This window comes from Terrapene carolina, unplaced genomic scaffold (genome assembly GCF_002925995.2).
Source record: "Terrapene carolina triunguis isolate 2854851 unplaced genomic scaffold, T_m_triunguis-2.0 Scaffold21, whole genome shotgun sequence".
NCBI lineage: Eukaryota > Metazoa > Chordata > Testudines > Emydidae > Terrapene > Terrapene triunguis.
The window spans coordinates 31,411,528-31,430,705 of NW_020664372.1; the positions used below are offsets into that span (position 1 = coordinate 31,411,528).

A 19,178-nucleotide genomic window follows, 5' to 3' on the forward strand; every position below is an offset into this window, starting at 1 on the left:
ACCTCAGAGTTTTTGCTTCCAGGTTTAAATAGTGGAGCACATAAGAGAATGCAGTTGCACATGTGTTTGAACTACAGAATTAAGTTTTAAAAACTTTGTTTATTTGATATTACCTTTATCTCCTTTTGCACCAGGAAATCCTGGAAGCCCTCTACCTGGAATACCTACAAGTGACAGCAGCAAAAGTAAGACAAGACAGTAGTTACATTTAATGCATAATTAATATTTATTACAAAAACAGACACCAGCACTTCAAAATGAATGGTTTATGCACAAGCTTTTCTGGGCAGGGACTGTCTTTCTGTTATGTATTTCACTGTGTCTAGCACAATGGGGACTATCTGTGAATGAGGCCCCTATGTGCCACCACCGTACCAATAATGAAGAAAGGATGAGCCAGCTCCAATATTTCACAGCAAATTGGTTATGGGAAAAGATTTCCTAAACAGCAAATCTTTAAAATACTGCCAGATTTTGCAACAGTTTTTCTATCAAGCTAACACTGATGCACAATGCAACTAACTAAAGGCACTCATCTCCATCAAAGCTGGTTCAGGACGCCCTAGTGCTACATGAACTAAGAGAAGATTATTTAGTGTGAGGGCTAACTAATGCTGTTTAGTTTAGGTATAATTTGTTGATGGTGGTTGGTGCAGGGTGCTCAGTCTTTTTTTTTTTTTTTTTTTGAATGTTCATTTTTAAGTCATAAAGAGCCAAATTGTGAGGTCCTTATTCAGGCAAACCCCTTTTGACTTTATTGAAATTTTGAGTAAGGATCTCAAGATTTGGTCCAAACTGCACTAACTGTACACATGGTTCTTTCCCCTCCAATTTATACCTTTTCAGGAATGCTCATGTGAAGAATATAACGTTCTGTTGGATTTAAATATCCATGCCCACTTTAGGGGTCTGATGCTGCAGTCCTTGTCAATGTATGTCAGTGGGAGTTAAGAGGAGATATTCTTGATTCTGATGAAAAAAATGTGTTTTTCCCACAGAAATTTTGAAACGATTTTTTTGTTTCGTATAGACTAAATGTTGTTTACATATTTTGGTTTTAAAAACCAAAATGACATTTTATGTCTATTTGAAGTAAAAGTTTTCATTACAAATCAGTTCAAAACTTCTGTCATGAAAAACCAACAATTTGTTTTACTGAAATATTTCAAACAAAGATTATTGTAGCAAATTTCTTAGGGGAAAAATGTCAGTATTGAGACCAGACCTACCAATTTACTAAGAAACTTTCTGTCCAAATTACCAGCTTTATAGTAGTTTGCAAGGCATTATACAAACTTCAGTATATAATCCTCCCAATGTAAGTACTTAAAAACTACATGGTCCTCCATCTTATTTGACTGTGCAATCAGACACTTCCTGTGCATTTCTATAATAAATATCTGACATATATGTACATTTTAACACAAAAGAAAGGTAACCTGGCATGATGCTTACCTGGGTCACCCTTTGCTCCAGGCGAACCTGGAATTCCATCATAACCTTGTTCACCTTTCTGTCCAGGGACACCAGAGGGACCTTGAGAACCATGCTCACCTGAAAAATCATTCATTGCCATTTTATAATCCAGCCATCAGATTTTTACACATCTTTCTCTCAATGGAAACGTAGGTTATGATGCTGCTTCCATTGAAGTCAAACAGCAGTTATTCATTATAGACTTGATTCTGCTCTCACTTTACATAGGTATTACATTGGCAGAACTCCACTGCCTTCACTGTTGTTACTCCTGAATTACACCAGTATCAAAGAAGAATCAGTCCTTTTAGTTCAGGGATCAGCAACCTTTGATATGCGGCCCATCAGGGAAATCCGCTGGCGGGCCGGGATGGTTTGTTCACCTGCAGCGTCCGCAGGTTCGGTCAATCGCAGCTCCCAATGGCCGCGGTTCGCTGTTCCAGGCCAATGGGGGGCTGTGGGAAGTGGCATGGGCCAAGGGATGTGCTGGCCGCCGTTTCCCGCAGCCCCCATTGGCCTGGAACGGCGAAACGTGGCCAGTGGGAGCTGCGATCGGCCAAACCTGTGGACGTTGCAGGTAAACAAACCATCCCGACCCGCCACCAGATTTCCCTGATGGGCCACGTGCCAAAGGCTGCTGATCCCTGTTTTAGTTTCTTATAGTAATAGTTGTGAACCCAGCTAAGACTAAATTATAAGAAACTCCAGTAAGAGCTTGAGTCTTCTCCCTCAGTATCACCCATTGAATATGAGGTGCTTATGTCCTGCAGAGAGAGAACTGGGCCATGAGAATTCATACAATCACCCTATATAGCCTGACTCTCCACTTTGACTGTAGCATACTAGTTTTACCCCAGTGACATTACACCAATGTAACATAGTGGAGATCAGGCCCTAAAGGTTTGAGACAAAATAAATACAGAAGCCCAGATAAATACAGAAGTGTTCAGTCACTTTTTAGAGTAGAAAGCACACTTGAAATGGTGCTTTTTAAAAATGAAGTGGATTCTTTACCTGCTTCTCCTTTTAAACCTGGAATGCCATCCAAACCAGAGAGTCCTTTTTCACCCTTTTCTCCCTGGGTACCTGGACTGCCTAAAGAAAGCAAGAGGATTTGATTCACTGACTGTACATTTGTTCTTGTTAGTTTTACATTAAATGTTTTTAGGACTTGCCTGGATATCCTGCAATGCCAGGTAATCCTTTGGGACCTGGATGACCAGGCATTCCTGCAATTCCTGTGCTACCCTTTTCACCTTTTTCACCAGGGAAGCCTGGAACACCTGGTCTTCCTTGTTCTCCCTATGGGAAAAAAAAGCAAACAATAAAAGCCACACACTTAAGATGTGGTAAAATGGCATATCATGTTCTGCAATATTACATAATTTCCCCCCATTATATCCACCATCGTATTAAAGAATTTCATCCTCTTTATTTAGGATTAAATTAAGTGAAGCCTGTAGGCTCACAAACACACAATTATCTTAATTCATTCTATTTATGTAGTGCACAGATGACTAGAAGCCTTCTTATACACTTCATTGGGGGCCTTTTATCTTTTTTTTCTTCCAGTGATAAAGATTGCAATTTTTTATAAGTTACCCACATAACTTCTTTATTGCCCATGCATTTAGTCACCGTCAAAGTCCAGATTATCAAAATTCTTTGTTTACTATTAAATACACAGGGTTTAATTTTATAATTTTTACTCCAAAGTTCAAAGGATACTCTAAATATTTGCCTTCAAAAAGTCTTGTGAACCAACAACAGAGCCCCTTTCAGAATATGTGGAGTGTGAATTAAGTTTATCTATGGCAAGTATATGGTGCCCATTACTAAATTATCTGAACAGCTCACAATCTTTTAATGTATTTAACCTCCTCAAATGCCTGTAAGGAAGGGAAATCAGGGTATGTTTTAGTATATAGCCGCTCCTCGGTTACGCAAACCTAACTTACAGAAATCCGCACTTACGGAAAAAGTTCTGTAAGTTCCGCAAGCTTTTTTTTTTTTTTTGCGTGATTGTCAGAGATACGTTTCCAACTTATACAAAATTCGACTTATGCAAGGCGTTCCGGAATGGAACACTTGCGTAAGTCAGGGAGCTTCTGTAATGTGTTTTGCATCTTCTCAGTCATTTTTTAAGAGTTCGTTTCTTTCATTTTCAGTGATGTAAATTATTTTATTTTATGGAGATAGACTAAATCAACACTGCCGCAAAATTTGGTACCATTGTGCCATGGAGTATATGAGGCCTTCCATACACACACTGTGACAGACCCAGACCAGTGGGGTACAGGAGTCTGGTAGAGGGCAAATATACTGGTCACTGGATGAATAGTTTTCTGTTCCCTGAGTGACCAGAGCAGGGGCTGCACTAGAGTAATCAGGAACCTGCTAGAACCAGTTAAGGCAGGCAGGCTAATTAGGACACCTGGAGCCAATTAAGAAGAAGCTGCTGGAATCAATTAAGGCAGGCTAATCAGGGCACCTGGGCTTTAAAAAGGAGCTCACTTCAGTTTGTGGTGCGAGTGTGAGGAGCTGGGAGCAAGAGGCGCAAGGAGCTGAGACTGAGAGGGTGTGCTGCTGGAGGACCGAGGAGCACAAGCGTTATCAGACACCAGGAGGAAGGTCCTGTGGTGAGAATAAGGAAGGTGTTTGGAGGAGGCCATGGGGAAGTAGCCCAGGGAGTTGTAGCTGTCATGCAGCTGTTACAGGAGGCACTATAGACAGCTGCAGTCCACAGGGCCCTGGGCTGGAACCCGGAGTAGAGGGCGGGCCCGGGTTCCCCCCAAACCTCCCAATTGACCTGGACCGTGGGTTCTCCCAGAGGGGAAGGTCTCTGGGCTGTTCCCCAACCCACATGGTGAATCTCTGAGGCAAGAAAATCCGCCAATAAGCGCAGGACCCACCAAGATAGAGGAGGAACTTTGTCACACTGGTGTCAGGGGTAGGATCTTGGGGTGCACAGCGCGGCGGAAGAAGGAGGGTGATTTAAACAAAAAACAAAAAACAAAAAAAGGGGAGAGGGTTTATTTTTTTTCACCACAATGGATGACGTAGTGCGGGCACTGATACAAGCTATGGTGGCCCAGCAAGAGGCTACCCATGTCCAGGCAGCCGCCCAACAGGAGGCAGTGCGGCTACAGCAAGAGACTAATCGCCTGCTGATGGACCAGGCTGCTCAAGACTGAGCTATGTTGCGGGAACTGGTAAACCAGGTAAAGTCCCTTACAGAGCTGAATTGCGGCCATGATGGGACGCGGCTCATACGGGCCAGCCATTGGCTGCAGAAAATGACACGGGAGGATGATGTAGAGGCATACCTTCTGGCCTTTGAGAGGACAGCCCTACGGGAGGCCTGGCCTCGAGATCAGCAGTCTGGCACCCTTGCCCCATTCCTGTGTGGGGCGGCCCAGAAGGCCTACCATGATCTGCCCGAAGAGGCTGCGGCAGACTACCCCCAGATGAAAGCAGAGATCCTGGCCAGATCTGGGGTAATGACAGCAGTGCGGGCCCAGCAGTATCACGGTTGGAGGTACCAGTAAGACAAAACCCCGCGGTCCCAATTGTATGACCTCATCCATCTCGCACAAAAGTGGTTGCAAACAGAGTCCCGGAGTCCGGAAGAGATACTAGCGGTTCTGGTCATCGACCGATACGTGAGGGGACTACCACCAGACCTTCGTGCCTGGGTAAGCCAGAACGAACCCTCCACCTATGATGAGGTTGTCGCCCTGGTAGAAAGGCGAAGGACAGTGAGGGAGCTGACCCGACCAGTTAAGGAAGAGGCACCCCGGGTTAAACTAGCAGCACCAAGCCCTAAAGTTCGGGTGACTGGGCCACCAGGAGGGCCCAGGTGGAAAAAGAGAGAGGCTGAAAGCCCATTAGAGGCCAAAAAGAGTCGGAGCACTGAGGGAGAAGAGGATCGTGATGTTAGACTGCCCAAACCAAGAGACCGGGGAACGCCTAGGGCTCCATACAGATGTTATGGCTGCGGGGAGTGGGGACACATAGCTGCACAGTCTCCCAATACTGAGGAGCCTATGCAGTGTAACCTGGGGAACTGGGCAGATCCATGCTCCCTAATCCACCTTGTGGGGGTCTCATTAACCCCACATATGTATACCAGACTAGTGAAACTAAATGGGGTAGGGACCACGGCACTGGTTGATTCGGGGAGTGCTATCACGCTTATCTCAGGGAAGCTCGTGAAGCGTAGTCAGCTGCTGCAGGCTAAACGTATGGGGATAACATGTGTCCATGGGACAGTTAGTTACTACCCCACCATCCCAGTAAAAATCGAGATCCAAGGGAACACTACTGACGTAGCAGCAGGTGTAGTCCCTAAACTCTCATACCCGGTGCTCATAGGGAGGGACTTCCCAGGGTTTGGAAACTTACTCCCAGTAGGGGGATTGGAGAAAGATGGGGATCCTAAAATTGATGAGGCATCCACAGCAGACTGTCAACCCCCAATCTTCTCTGAAATATCCCCAGATTTGTTCTCCACTTCCAGACAGGGTAGAAAGACAAAAAGGGAAAGAAGGGCAGCTAAGGCCTTGGGAACCCGAATACTGACCCAAAGCCAGAGGGTCGCTCTTGTAGGTAGGCGGACCCGCGCAGCTGAAAAGGAGGCCACGCAGGAGGGAGAAGCACCTGCGTCTGACCCCCACCCTAATTCTTCTGAACCACTAGAGGCAACAGAGACTGGGCCCCTAGATCTTGGGCAGATTAGCCCCGGGAGAGGAAATTTTGGACGGGACCAGGCAGAAGACCCAAGGTATGACAACATTAGGAAGGAGGTGACTGAAATAGATGGGGTCCCTGTGGAAGGAAAAACCCAGGAACCAGGACCCTACTTCATAATTAAGAAGGATCTCTTATACCGGGTTGCACCAGTACTGGGGCAGAAGGTACAGCAGATCCTAGTACCTCAAAAACACCAGAACGCTGTATTAAGTCTTGCTCATAGTCACCTTTTTGGGGGGCATTTGGGGGTAGAGAAGACCCTGGCACGAGTCCTACGACTGTTCTTCTGGCCCGGAGTACATGAAGAAATGCGGAGGTACTGTGCCTCCTGCCCGGAGTGTCAGCTGCACAGTCCCCGTCCCCACTTGAGGGCACCTTTAGTACCCCTTCCCATCATAGAGGTCCCCTTCGAGTGAATAGCCATGGACCTAGTGGGACCCCTGGAAAAGATGGCTCGGGGCCATCAATATATACTTGTTGTTTTGGACTATGCTACTCGCTACCCAGAAGCCGTCCCCCTGCGGAACACGGCCTCTAAAACGATAGCCAAAGAGCTGGTGGGGATCTTTGCCTGAATGGGGCTACCGAAGGAGATATTAACTGACCAAGGAACCCCATTTATGTCGAAGCTAATGAAGGACCTCTGTACGCTGCTCCATATACATACCCTGAGAACTTCGGTCTACCATCTGTAGACTGATGGGTTGGTAGAAAGGTTTAACCGAACCCTCAAGGCTATGATAAGGAAGGTGGTAAGTCGGGACGGGAAGGATTGGGACACCCTACTACCCTACCTTATGTTCGCTATCCGGGAGGTACCACAGGCCTCAACTGGGTTTTCCCCCTTCGAGTTATTATACGGGCGTCACCCCCGTGGCATACTAGATATCGCCAAAGAGATCTGGGAAGAGGAACCCAATGAGGGGAGAAATATCATAGCGCATGTAATGCAGATGCGAGACCGGATAGCCCGGGTTACCCCTATTGTACGGGAACATTTGGAGAAGGCACAGGAGGCCCAGCGAACCCATTACAATCGCCAGGCAAACGTGCGACAGTTCCAACCAGGGGATCGGGTTATGGTGTTGGTACCCACGGCAGAAAGCAAGCTTCTGGTCCAATGGCAGGGGCCCTATGAGGTGGTTGAACCCATGGGGGAAGTAACCTACAAGGTGCGGCAGCCAGGACGCAGAAAACAAGAACGGATTTATCACGTTAACCTTCTGAAACCCTAGCATGCACAAGAGGCATGCACAACGGTCCAAAAAGACCTAACCCAGGAAAACAAGCCTTCCAAACAGGTGAGAGTGTCTCCCGATTTAACACCAGACCAGAAGAATGAGGTGTCTGAGATGATCTTCTGGAACCAAGATGTGTTCTCGACAAAACCGGGTCGAACAACCGAGACATATCACCACATCGTCACGAACCCTGGGGCCAGAGTAACAATGAGGCCCTATCGGGTGCCGGCGGCAAAAAGGGAGGAAATAAAAGCAGAAGTAAAAAAAATGCTGGAGCTGGGGATCATCGAAGAATCCCACAGTCAGTGGTCCAGCCCAATCGTGCTGGTGCCCAAACCTGATGGCACCACAAGATTTTGCAACGACTTCCGGTGACTAAACAAAGTATCCCAGTTCGACACGTACCCCATACCTCGCATAGATGAGCTAGTGGACCGTCTGGGTAATGCCCAGTACTTGACTACCCTAGACTTGACAAAGGGGTACTGGCAGATTCCCCTTGCAGAAGACGCAAAGGAAAAGACTGCATTCTCTACACCAGAGGGTCTTTTTCAATATACTGTCCTCCCTTTTGGACTACATGGGGCCTCAGCTTCCTTCCAGCGCCTCATGGACAAGCTATTACGCACGCATAACAGTTATGCTGCTGCCTACTTGGACGATGTGGTCATTCATACCCCAGACTGGGAAACCCACCTGGAGAAGGTGGAGGCAGTCCTCGATACCTTCAGACGAGCTGGCCTTACAGCAAACCCTGCCAAGTGCGCTGTAGGGTTTACAGAGGCCAAATATCTTGGCTACATTGTGGGAAAAGGTCTGGTAAAACCCCAAGTGAACAAGTTAGAGGCCATCCAAAATTGGCCCCGACCAAGTCGCAAGAAACAAGTCCGGGCGTTCCTAGGTGTGGTGGGGTATTACCGATGATTTATCCCCCACTTTGCCACAAGGGCAAGCCCCCTGACAGACCTAGTGAAAGCCCGTGGACCTGATCTGGTGAGATGGTCTGACGCAGCAGAGGAAGCATTCACAGACCTATGCACTGCCCTTTGTAGTAACCCCGTACTGATAGCCCCTGATTTCACCAAGGAGTTTATCCTGCAGACTGATGCATCGGAAGTAGGGTTGGTTCTATCACAGATGGTCGGGGAGGAGGAACACCCAATTCTATACCTCAGTCGGAAACTCCTTCCAAGGGAACAAAAATATGCAGTGGTGGAGAGAGAATGCCTCGCTGTAAAATGGGCCATGGAAACATTGCGCTACTACCTGCTCGGGCGCAGATTTGTCCTTGTGACCGACCATGCCCCTCTTCAATGGATGCAGCGGAACAAGGAGAAGAACACAAGGGTGACCAGATGGTTCTTATCCCTCCAACCTTTCCAGTTCCGTGTGCAACACAGAGCAGGGAGCCATCATGGCAACGCCGATGGCTTGTCACGTGTGCACTGTCTGGCGTCCCAAGCTGCCCAACCCTTTGACGTTGAGCAGGGGGGAGGGATATGTGACAGACCCAGACCAGTGGGGTACAGGAGTCTGGTAGAGGGCAAATATATTGGTCACTGGATGAGTAGTTTTCTGTTCCCTGAGTGACCAGAGCAGGGGCTGCACTAGAGTAATCAGGAACCTGCTAGAACCAGTTAAGGCAGGCAGGCTAATTAGGACACCTGGAGCCAATTAAGAAGAAGCTGCTGGAATCAATTAAGGCAGGCTAATCAGGGCACCTGGGCTTTAAAAAGGAGCTCACTTCAGTTTGTGGTGCGCGTGTGAGGAGCTGGGAGCAAGAGGCGCAAGGAGCTGAGACTGAGAGGGTGTGCTGCTGGAGGACTGAGGAGCACAAGCGTTATCAGGCACCAGGAGGAAGGTCCTGTGGTGAGAATAAGGAAGGTGTTTGGAGGAGGCCATGGGGAAGTAGCCCAGGGAGTTGTAGCTGTCATGCAGCTGTTACAGGAGGCACTATAGACAGCTGCAGTCCACAGGGCCCTGGGCTGGAACCTGGAGTAGAGGGCGGGCCCGGGTTCCCCCCAAACCTCCCAATTGACCTGGACTGTGGGTTCTCCCAGAGGGGAAGGTCTCTAGGCTGTTCCCCAACCCACATGGTGAATCTCTGAGGCAAGAAAATCCGCCAGTAAGCGCAGGACCCACCAAGATAGAGGAGGAACTTTGTCACAACACACACACACACATATCCCCATCATCATCTCCTGTTTCCAATGCCAAGGTTGGGGAGGGTTGACTTCTGTTGGTTTCTTTGGCTTTGGAACCTAGACTGCCAGCCACCTCAAGTTTAGACCCATTTTATAGATGGGGAACTGAGACACAGAGAGGTTAGTGACTTGCCCAAGGTCATACAGGAAGTCCATAGTAGAGCAGGGACTTGAACCCAGGACTCCCATGTCCCTAACCACCAGGCCTCTCTTTCACACACACACACTCACTCACTCACTCACTCACTCTCTCTCCACTCAGATGTTAAAATAGAAATTTAACAGAATAACTTATGAACAAATGAATCTTTTGAGGTACTTATTAGAAATGAGACAATTCATTTTTGAGATTGTAAATACCTTCTCACCCGGAGAACCTGGAATGCCAACCCCTGGAATACCCGACTCTCCTTTGTCTCCTTTTGCACCTTGTAATCCAGGGTACCCTGGTATACCTTGTGAGCCTGGCACACCTGGTACACCTTTTTCTCCAGATGTTCCTAACAATATAATAAAAAGTACATTAAATCTGTAGCACCCCAGCAATAAAGACAAAAATCTGTTATTGAGATGTTACCTTGAAACGACTGTGGATGTTAGAACTAGAAAACAAGTGAATTGCTGTACTATCTAGTAAATAGAAATAAACAAGAACCTAGCCACCTAAGAAGCCACCAGCATGGGACATTACACTGCTAAAAATAGCAGTGTAGGTGGGGGAGGCATTGCTTTGGTGTGTAGAGAGCTATGTAGGGTACATACATATCCTAAGCAGTGCCTCACTGTCTACACTGTTATTTATACCCACGTGAGAGGGGCGTGCAAAGTATGTACACTCCACTCCACCATAAGCGTAGACATAGCCTTGGTCACTGCTGACTTGGGCCATATTTAAACCAGTGGCGAAAGTACAGCATCCTCTCTGTTGTCCAATCTATGCAAATAACATAGTTTAACAAGAAAATCTTCTTTGACTGAGCACTAACAATAATTATTTTTAACTTCAGGGGTTCAAGGGTCAGAATGTGGCCAGACACAGGAGCACAAGGGGCAATAAGTTCCCTACACCATGTGGAGCCTTTCCACCTCGATTCCAGGCAGAGGCGGAGAACAGGAGTAGTGTGCCACAGTGCTGAGTAATCAGTGAGTAGAGCCTGGACTGTCCCATCACTCCAAACTGCGCGCCAGCAGAGCTGAGGCAGCATGAGGTGGGATGTAACCTGCAACCAGCTGAGGGAAGTTATTCCCCTCTGAAGTAAGGAGGAGGACTCAGTCACAATTCCTTCCTGGGCATCTCTCCTGGGGAGACACAGCTATTGGTTAAAGGCTCGATCTATCCCTAAATATTTTAAGATCTGTGTTTCCTTCACTATTTTGACCAGCCACTTTTGACACATATCTTTGTGAAGGTGATATCTCAACAAGCTAAGTTCACACCATGTGGTACCTGGCAAACCCATTTCTCCAATTGACCCTTTTTGTCCTGGAAATCCTGGGTCACCTGGGTATCCTGGAGGGCCTTGATCACCTTTTCGTCCTACGAACAATGAAAAGTGTTACAAGTTCCATTAATTAACAAGGATTACAAAAGTCTGTGCTAGTTACATTTATAAAAAGCTGCAAACATACCTGGAAGTCCTGGGAAGCCAGGTTCACCATCCTTCCCTGGCATTCCTGCTACACCATAATCCCCTGTTTTTCCCTTTTCTCCTATTCGTCCTTCTTGTCCTGGATACCAAAAAAACCCCAAAAAACTAATGTTCAATTCTTTCGTTAATTTTACTCTCACATGTAAAGTAATAGGCAAATCCTGCATTGTGAGAATCTTCACAGTTGTCACTTCTCTCTACTAAACAAGGAAATGGATGAATTCAAACTTCAGATGTAGTGCAGTAACATTGTAAGAGTTATCTAGCACACCAACTACGTATATGTAACCAAAATCAGCTTTGTTGTTAGTGCACACAATCACAGTATTCAGTTTCTTTTGTAATGTATGTGGCAAGATATATCTTGAAAAAGAGCATGAAAAGAAACATAATACATTCAGAATGGATAAATGTATTTGAGACATCTAGTAGAAAGCTATTATCCTATAATTATGTTAATGTGTAATGAGACACCAGACAGTGTCAGGTTGCAACATGAATGACTGACGTGACTATTTTGCCTTCTAAGCAGGTAACTGTGGGATCTGTCTGTGAACAAGAGGCTGCTTGAGTGACCTCTGTGTTGGCTCAAATGTGAAAGCCCCTGCTACCTTGATTTACCTAACTTTAGACCTTCGTCTAAGAGCCCCCTTATGCTATTGTCCATACATAAGTGTAGTGCCTCTGCTTCTAAGCCATGGCCACTATCCTGTGCACCATTTCTCTTTGCAAAACACAAAATGAAGACAGTTCCAAAGGAACTGACAATCTTAGGCTACGTCTACACTACGGGGGGAGGGGGATCGATTTCAGATACGCAAATTCAGCTACGGGAATAGCGTAGCTGAATTCTACGTATCTGATCCGACTTACCCCGCTGTGAGGACAGCGGCAAATCGACCGCTGCGGCTCCCCCGTCGACGGCGCTTACTCCTACCTGGGCTGATGGAGTACGCGCGTCGATTTGGGGATCGATTATCGCGTCCCGACGAGACGCGATAAATCGATCCCCGAGAGATCGATTTCTACCCGCCGATCCGGGCGGGTAGTGAAGACAAGCCTTGAGAGAGAAACGGAGAAGACAGCACATATAGAGAAACCCAGACGAAAGGATCACTCTGAATTAGATTTTTTTACCTTTATATTTTGTTAGTTGATTCACTTCTTGTTAGCATCATACAATAAATTAGTCTTAATAAGGATGCTGGAGAGTAGCTACTGAAATTTTTAAAACAAGAAGCGTTGTTGAAAAATGGCTTTAGTTTGAAATTGAATTTTTTCAATGAACATTGTTGAAAGATTTCATTATTAAAAAAAAATATGGTGCCTTTTACCCAACTGAAAAGGTTACTAAAAAGATCACTGAAAGTTTTAATTTACCGAAAAATGGATTAGCGTTAAAACCAAAAATGTCAATAATCATTTTGATAATGATTTTTATAAAAAAATTAACAAAAAAAAATGCATTAAAAAAAAGGCAAAAAATTGGGTCTGTTTCAAAACCTTTGAAAGGAAAACAACTTTGAGGTTTCAATATTTTTCAAGAATAAAGGTTTAAATTTTCTGACCAGCTATTGCGGTTACTGTGGACACACTTAAAATGTTTCTTCTGTTGTGAGAGATTCTGCTGATTCAAGAGATACTTTTTTCTCCTAAGGATGTGCTTAAAATGAGAAAAAATGATTGGTAGAACCACTGATTTCCCGCAAACCAGTAGAAAACTTTTAAATTTGCCACTGTATACCAGAATGACACCTTTCCCTAGGGAGTGTTGAATAAACTTGGAGATAAATGTTTAGTTGGCTATGTGAAGCTCCTAGATTTTGATTTTTGAAAGCTGGCTTTCTAAAACCAAGATGTAACAGAGGACAAACAGTAAGCATCACCTTTAACTAAGCATCACCTTTAATACATAATAGATAAAGATCAGTACTTATCCAAATGTAAAGATAAAAGTTTACCTTTTTCTCCTGGGTCTCCCTTTTGGCCTTTCATATTTTCCATGTCCGTTGGCTTTATGGTTCCTGGTTCTCCTGGTAGACCTTCTTCACCTTTACTCCCTTTGAAACCAGGATCACCTCGTGGCCCTGGCGTACCCGGAAAACCTGAAGTACCTGCAGTGAGAGAATACCGGATAGAACACCACAGTAACGTATGATGTGTGACAGATACGTGCAAAACAAAGTAATTACTAATTCAAACTGCGAGCTAAGTGTACCAAGGTCAGGGGAGCCTGATTTACCTCCACAGGGACAGGATGGGGCATTTTTTACTCCATGTTCCCATGGGGGTAGCTGTGTTGCAAGGGAGGTTGAGTTCTGCCAACCAGAAAGCTGCTTTAATTTATGACCAGGCTCCACAGCAGCCCTGCCTAAGGAAGTGGCCTGGAAGGATATCTAAATCACTGCACCTTTCAGGTGGTGTGGCTCTCCCACTTTTCCACCTACCTTGTCCCAGCAGAATGGGATTGGGGTTGGAAGGAAGCTTCTGTTATTGTCGTTCCCTCTCCAACCCCTTCCATCAGATACAATGTGCCCAATTTTCAAATGGGGGCATCTTATTGTAACACCCCCATGGCAAAGTCTTATAGAATTTAATGACAATCTTCCTTTTTTTTTTTAAACCCACCCACCGGCAAATTTAACGATAGAATCCTATGGGATGGCTAGAACAACCTATAGGAAGGACTTAACTCTCCTTTAAATTCTATATTTTTTAGCATAATTTCTATTGAATCCTCCCTGATCTGGCTGGTCCTTACCCTGCTCTTGCATGGAAAAAAACCTCTGGCTTAGTGCATCCTATTCTTGGTGTCCAGCTTTGCTAACAAGGCCACTCAAATCAAAACAACATACACTTCAGTCCACACCTCCTCCCCAGACATGGCTATTTCCAAGGCCTTGTCTTCACTAGGAAAATAAAAGATGTATTTTTAACATGTTAAAATCATAGTGTAGCCAAGACAGTTTCACTTCTAACATGTGTTAGCTAGTCATGGTAAACCGTAGTGGTGGAGTCTATGTTTTATCTTGACCTGTTAACACATGTCAAAAATACACTTATTTTCTTAGTGTGGTCATGCCCTGGTTCCTTCTTTAGGAATTCTCAGCCCCAGTGTCTGGCTCCCACCTGCCTTTTTATCAAGGGTGGAGTTAATGAGCCATGTCTTCAACAGTGAGTCAGCAGGAACCAATCAGCAGCTCCCTGCAGGGTTCTAATACCTGCTAACAGGGAGGGGGTAAAACCAGACTCCTGCCACTTTTTTACAAATTTAAAACTTCTATAAAACCTGTTCATTTCTTGTGGAGTTTTACATAAAGGTGTAGGGCATCTACCCCATAAATAGATGCTCAGACTGATGCATATTCATGCTGAGGTGCCAATTTAAGTATTTTAGGACAGGAATGGCCTATTAAGGTTGAAAACTGAGCTTAATAAATCAGTGTCTATAATACATTTAGATTCCATGCTCTCAGTGGCTCAGTGCAGGGGCGATGGAGTCTTCCTAAAAGTGGGGGAGGGGGCCCGTGTGGCTCCGCCCCCCGGGGAAGCCGGAAGCCGGAGTCTGGCCAGGTAGCCCGGGCCCCTCCACCTGCCCGGGATAGGGGGGACCGAGAGCAGCCCCCAGCCCATGTCCTTGCCCCCCAGACACCGCACCCAGGGCAGGTGGAGGGTCTGTGGCTCCCCATAGCTGCCTATGCGGCTCTTACTCCGACCTGGCTCCAGCTTCTGGCCTGATTGGGGGGCGGGTCTTGGGGGGATGAGGAGGGGCAGGGGACCGGGCAGTGGGTGAAAAGGGGACGGCCCAGGCCAATCAACTTTCAAAAAGTGGGAGAGCCATGGCCCTTTGCCCCCCCCCCAGTTCTGGTGCCCCTGGCTCAGTGTCTTTTGCTTTAATGACTATACCATATCTTAGATAAAAGTTTTAAACTTCCATTAACATTGTAAATATGCTAAACAGGAACTCAATATAACATGCAGATCCTGACTCCAATATTCTGTCCTCCTTGAACGTCGAAACCCATAGTGGTTTTTTTAAATGACTTTAGATTCACATTCTAATTGGAGGCAATCTCTTTTAATGACTTCTCGCTAGATCTTCATTTGTCAAAAATTCCTACCTTTTTCACCCTGTAATCCTGGATTTCCTAGTGGCCCGGGAGCACCTGGGATTCCAGGGGTTCCCATAACTCCCATTTCTCCTTTGATGCCTGAAACCAAAGCAAAATAATATTTAATAGAAATGTAATTGACTAAAATAAAATAAGTAACAGAAATTGAATGACTTACTGCCTGTATTACATTATATTATTCATTAATAAAAATTTAGTAAGTAATATGTCTAGTAAACAACATATGTTCCTTAGGTCTCAGAAAACAAAACCTAATCATCCAAGTACAATCTCTTAACAAATTCCATTTAAATATATAAATTTTTATATATATATATATAAATATATATATATATATATAAAACAGAGTAATTTGGTCAAGAAATACAGTTGGGTTTTTTAAAATTGTTAGCACAGGATTCCCAGAATCTTTTATTGTATTTTATTTTCAAACATATGACTGAGCCCACCTGAACTATTTAACTCCCATCCATCCCACCCAAAATAAGCTAACCCAGAACTATGGGCTCTGTCCTGTCAGTTTGTTTGCCAGGTGTGTTTTATATATAATATCATATACATGGCAAGCCCAGTAGGCTGTTAAAATATTGCTAGAGAAAGAAACAGTAAAAAAAATAGATGAAAAGTAGAGACTCCGGATCAATCCAAAATAGAGAGTTCTTGACAGTTCCTTAAAATTCCAAAGTAATGAGATGGAGGGTCAGATGCTAATCTCAGTTGCAGTTACAATACAATTGCTCCAGATTAATACTTGTTTTATTGAGATCAAACACTGCCTAAACATCAGGGATGAGTCTGACAGAACAGCAGTATTGTTTGTTTTTTAAAGGTGGATCCTTAGCCACAATTTAAGGGCTTAACCTTGAAAGCTATGTAGCGCCAATCCACCAGAACACTTAAGGATATGCTTAGAGTTAAGCATGTGCTTAAGTGTTTTGCTGGATCAGAGCCTGAGTACTCAGACTCTTTCGGAATCAAATCCTAACTGCAATGAAAGGCATACAACTAAGTGGCATAATGACACAGAATTTGACACAACTATGATTTAATAAAAAAGATAGATACTGTTTTCTCCACAGACTATTCTTAATTTGTTTTGCTTACTTAAAAAAACAGATCTTTAATTTACTATTGGTATTTGAAACAGTCAAAAAAAACAAATGATTAATTTTCTGAAAGCAAAAATGCATACCTGGAAAGCCTGGAAGTCCACCTTTTCCTTGTGGACCAGGTGCGCCAGGTAAACCTACCAGACCTGGTAGCCCACTCTGGCCAGAGCTACCCTTATCTCCTTTTGGTCCTGGCATATCTAGTCCTGGGATACCTGGGTAGCCCCTCTCTCCCTTTGTTCCAGGAAATCCTACAGGGAAAAAACCCCAACTCTTAATAGAGCACATAGGACTTTATTAATCAGATTACAGTATAAAGTACAAATATGTTCTGTAATTGTGCATCTTGTGGAAAACAAAGCACATTTCTTTATTAGTAGAGGAAAACAAAGTGAAAAAGTCCTCATAATCTAACTTATCCATTTCTATTTTTAATCTGCTACATCAGCTGGTATGTGCAGCCTGCAGAGATTTAGTGAGGAAGCCTTCAGTTTTAGGTCACAGAGATGAAGTCTGATGACGTTCTGGTTTTCTAAAGATTCTTATCCATGGAGTTTACATTTTTAAAAGGCTGGAAAATATTATAAAAGCGGCCTACCACTTCCCCCCATATTAATGCCCATAAGATCCATAAAATTGATTCCAGATATAAATGAAAAAGGAAGAACACACAAAACCAGCAAGTATTTTGTATCACCTTTTGGTCCCTGTAGCCCTGGTCCTCCTGCAGGACCGGGGGGCCCTGGAGGGCCTATTCCTGGCACACCTGGGGCACCTTGTGAACCTGGTAATCCAGCTGAACCTGGGTCACCTACCGGGAAAAATAAAGCATAAGCCAATTATTTTGCCATATTACTTTTTTGGCTTGCTTGGCGCAGATAGTAGACAGGCACTTTGAGCAAAATCCCCCCCCCCCCCCCCCCCAGGGGCCAGCAGAAGGCCTATCCACCATTTAAGTCATTAGTGTTTTCTTAATGGCTGTTCCAAAAGCAATGGGGAGAGGAAGGGCTGCACAGCCAGGTGGGCAGGAAGGAGGCAGAGAGGGAAGGGAAATGGACATTATATCTGGAAGTTTAAGTGGTGCACAGGTCTTTTGCTGGCTTTCTGCCCAGGTATGAATTTCAACCATTAAGATTTATTTTTAAAAAGTGTAAAAAATGTTACTACTAATGAGCTACAAGGAGTCTGGTGGCACCTTAAAGACTAACGGATTTATTTGGGCATAAGCTTTCGTGGGTAAAAAACCTCACTTCTTCAGATATAACCTTCAGATGCATCTGAAGAAGTGAGGTTTTTTACCCAAGAAAGCTTATGCCCAAATAAATCTGTTAGTCTTTAAGGTGCCACCACAATCCTTGTTGTTTTTGTGGATACAGACTAACACGGCTACCCCCTGATACTTGATGCTAATGAGCTGTAACTTTGATTTTTTACAATTACCTTGGATTCCTGGCTGACCAGGTACACCTGGAAATCCTTGCTCTCCTCGTAAGCCAGGCAAACCAGCATTTCCTTTTTCTCCAGGGAAGCCAGCTGGGCCCTGTGGGCCTGGTAATCCTTTAGGACCCGGGAGACCCACTCCAGGGTCACCCTTAAGGTGCAAATAATATAGATTAGGAGTCAATATACAATAAATTAAGTGTTTTTAAATTAAGCAATTGGGAGGCAGATCATCATACCGGCCTTCTCTGGATATATGCTAAATTACCCCAGATGAGGAGTTGGCCTACTATACTTTTCTTAGTACCAGCAACAGCTCTGTATTGTTGATAACACAAATAGTAATTGAAAAGAACAACGTAAACTGCAAACACTCACTTTTTGACCAGGTAAACCTGGTGTGCCTGGTAAACCATCAAAGCCAGGACGCCCTTGAGCCCCTGGCTGACCTGATGTGCCAGGCTGACCTGGGAAACCTACAAAACAAACACACATAATCAGGGTCTCAGTAAGTTAACCCTAAAGATTCTTCTGCCTTTTAAATGAACTATTCACACTCACACAGAGAGGTATTAAACAGGGTCAAGTCGGTCTCCTCAAATGCCAAACTTGTGAGGGCTGAGCACTTCTTGTGAGGGGCTGTGCACTCCCAAATCTCAATGACTTCAATAGAGTTTAGGGTGCTCGGCACCTTGCAGGATTTCGTCTTGGGTGAATGAAGTAATATATATATATATATTTAATGACTGATGTTGAATTAATATTTGCACAGGTTCATCTCATTTAGAAAAAACATGCCTTCTTTAAAGGAAAGAATGCATTCTAGTAAACTTTCTGAACTTCTGTGGATCATTTAAAGTAGACCTCACAGAGCACTAGTCTGCTTTGCATAATCATAAATGCATCTCCTTTTCCACACAAAAAGCTAGATTCAGCTTTGAGGTTCAGTCCCTGACAAGGGGTGGTGCATAGCTGTGCTGCCCAAGGAGGAACTCGGGGAAGGAGTTGCAACTATGAGACATAATTCATTTCTTGCTCCTTAAGCCGAGGGTAAAGCAATTTACTGCAGCCCTTTACTGGATGCAACTTATTTCCTCACTTCCAGATCCACTAATTGATGAGTCAGATGGGTGGAACCAGAGCTCTGCCCATTTCCCTCCCGTTTAGAACTTCC

At 44.8% G+C, this 19,178-nt stretch overlaps 1 protein-coding gene across 1 annotated transcript in view; it reads right to left on the bottom strand.

The window, feature by feature from the left end:
• Positions 1 to 19,178, bottom strand: part of COL4A1 (collagen type IV alpha 1 chain) — a 221,258-nt gene that overhangs the window by 31,474 nt on the left and 170,606 nt on the right. Inside the window, exons 29-41 of the mRNA XM_024206140.3 lie at positions 18,383 to 18,480; positions 18,005 to 18,155; positions 17,262 to 17,375; positions 16,648 to 16,815; positions 15,444 to 15,533; positions 13,284 to 13,436; positions 11,303 to 11,401; positions 11,121 to 11,210; positions 10,034 to 10,173; positions 2,652 to 2,778; positions 2,491 to 2,571; positions 1,456 to 1,554; positions 114 to 164 (exon numbers count right to left, since the gene is read on the bottom strand). Coding sequence (XP_024061908.2) covers positions 114 to 164; positions 1,456 to 1,554; positions 2,491 to 2,571; positions 2,652 to 2,778; positions 10,034 to 10,173; positions 11,121 to 11,210; positions 11,303 to 11,401; positions 13,284 to 13,436; positions 15,444 to 15,533; positions 16,648 to 16,815; positions 17,262 to 17,375; positions 18,005 to 18,155; positions 18,383 to 18,480 — 1,461 coding nt within the window. The remainder of the gene's footprint in view (positions 1 to 113; positions 165 to 1,455; positions 1,555 to 2,490; positions 2,572 to 2,651; positions 2,779 to 10,033; positions 10,174 to 11,120; positions 11,211 to 11,302; positions 11,402 to 13,283; positions 13,437 to 15,443; positions 15,534 to 16,647; positions 16,816 to 17,261; positions 17,376 to 18,004; positions 18,156 to 18,382; positions 18,481 to 19,178) is intronic.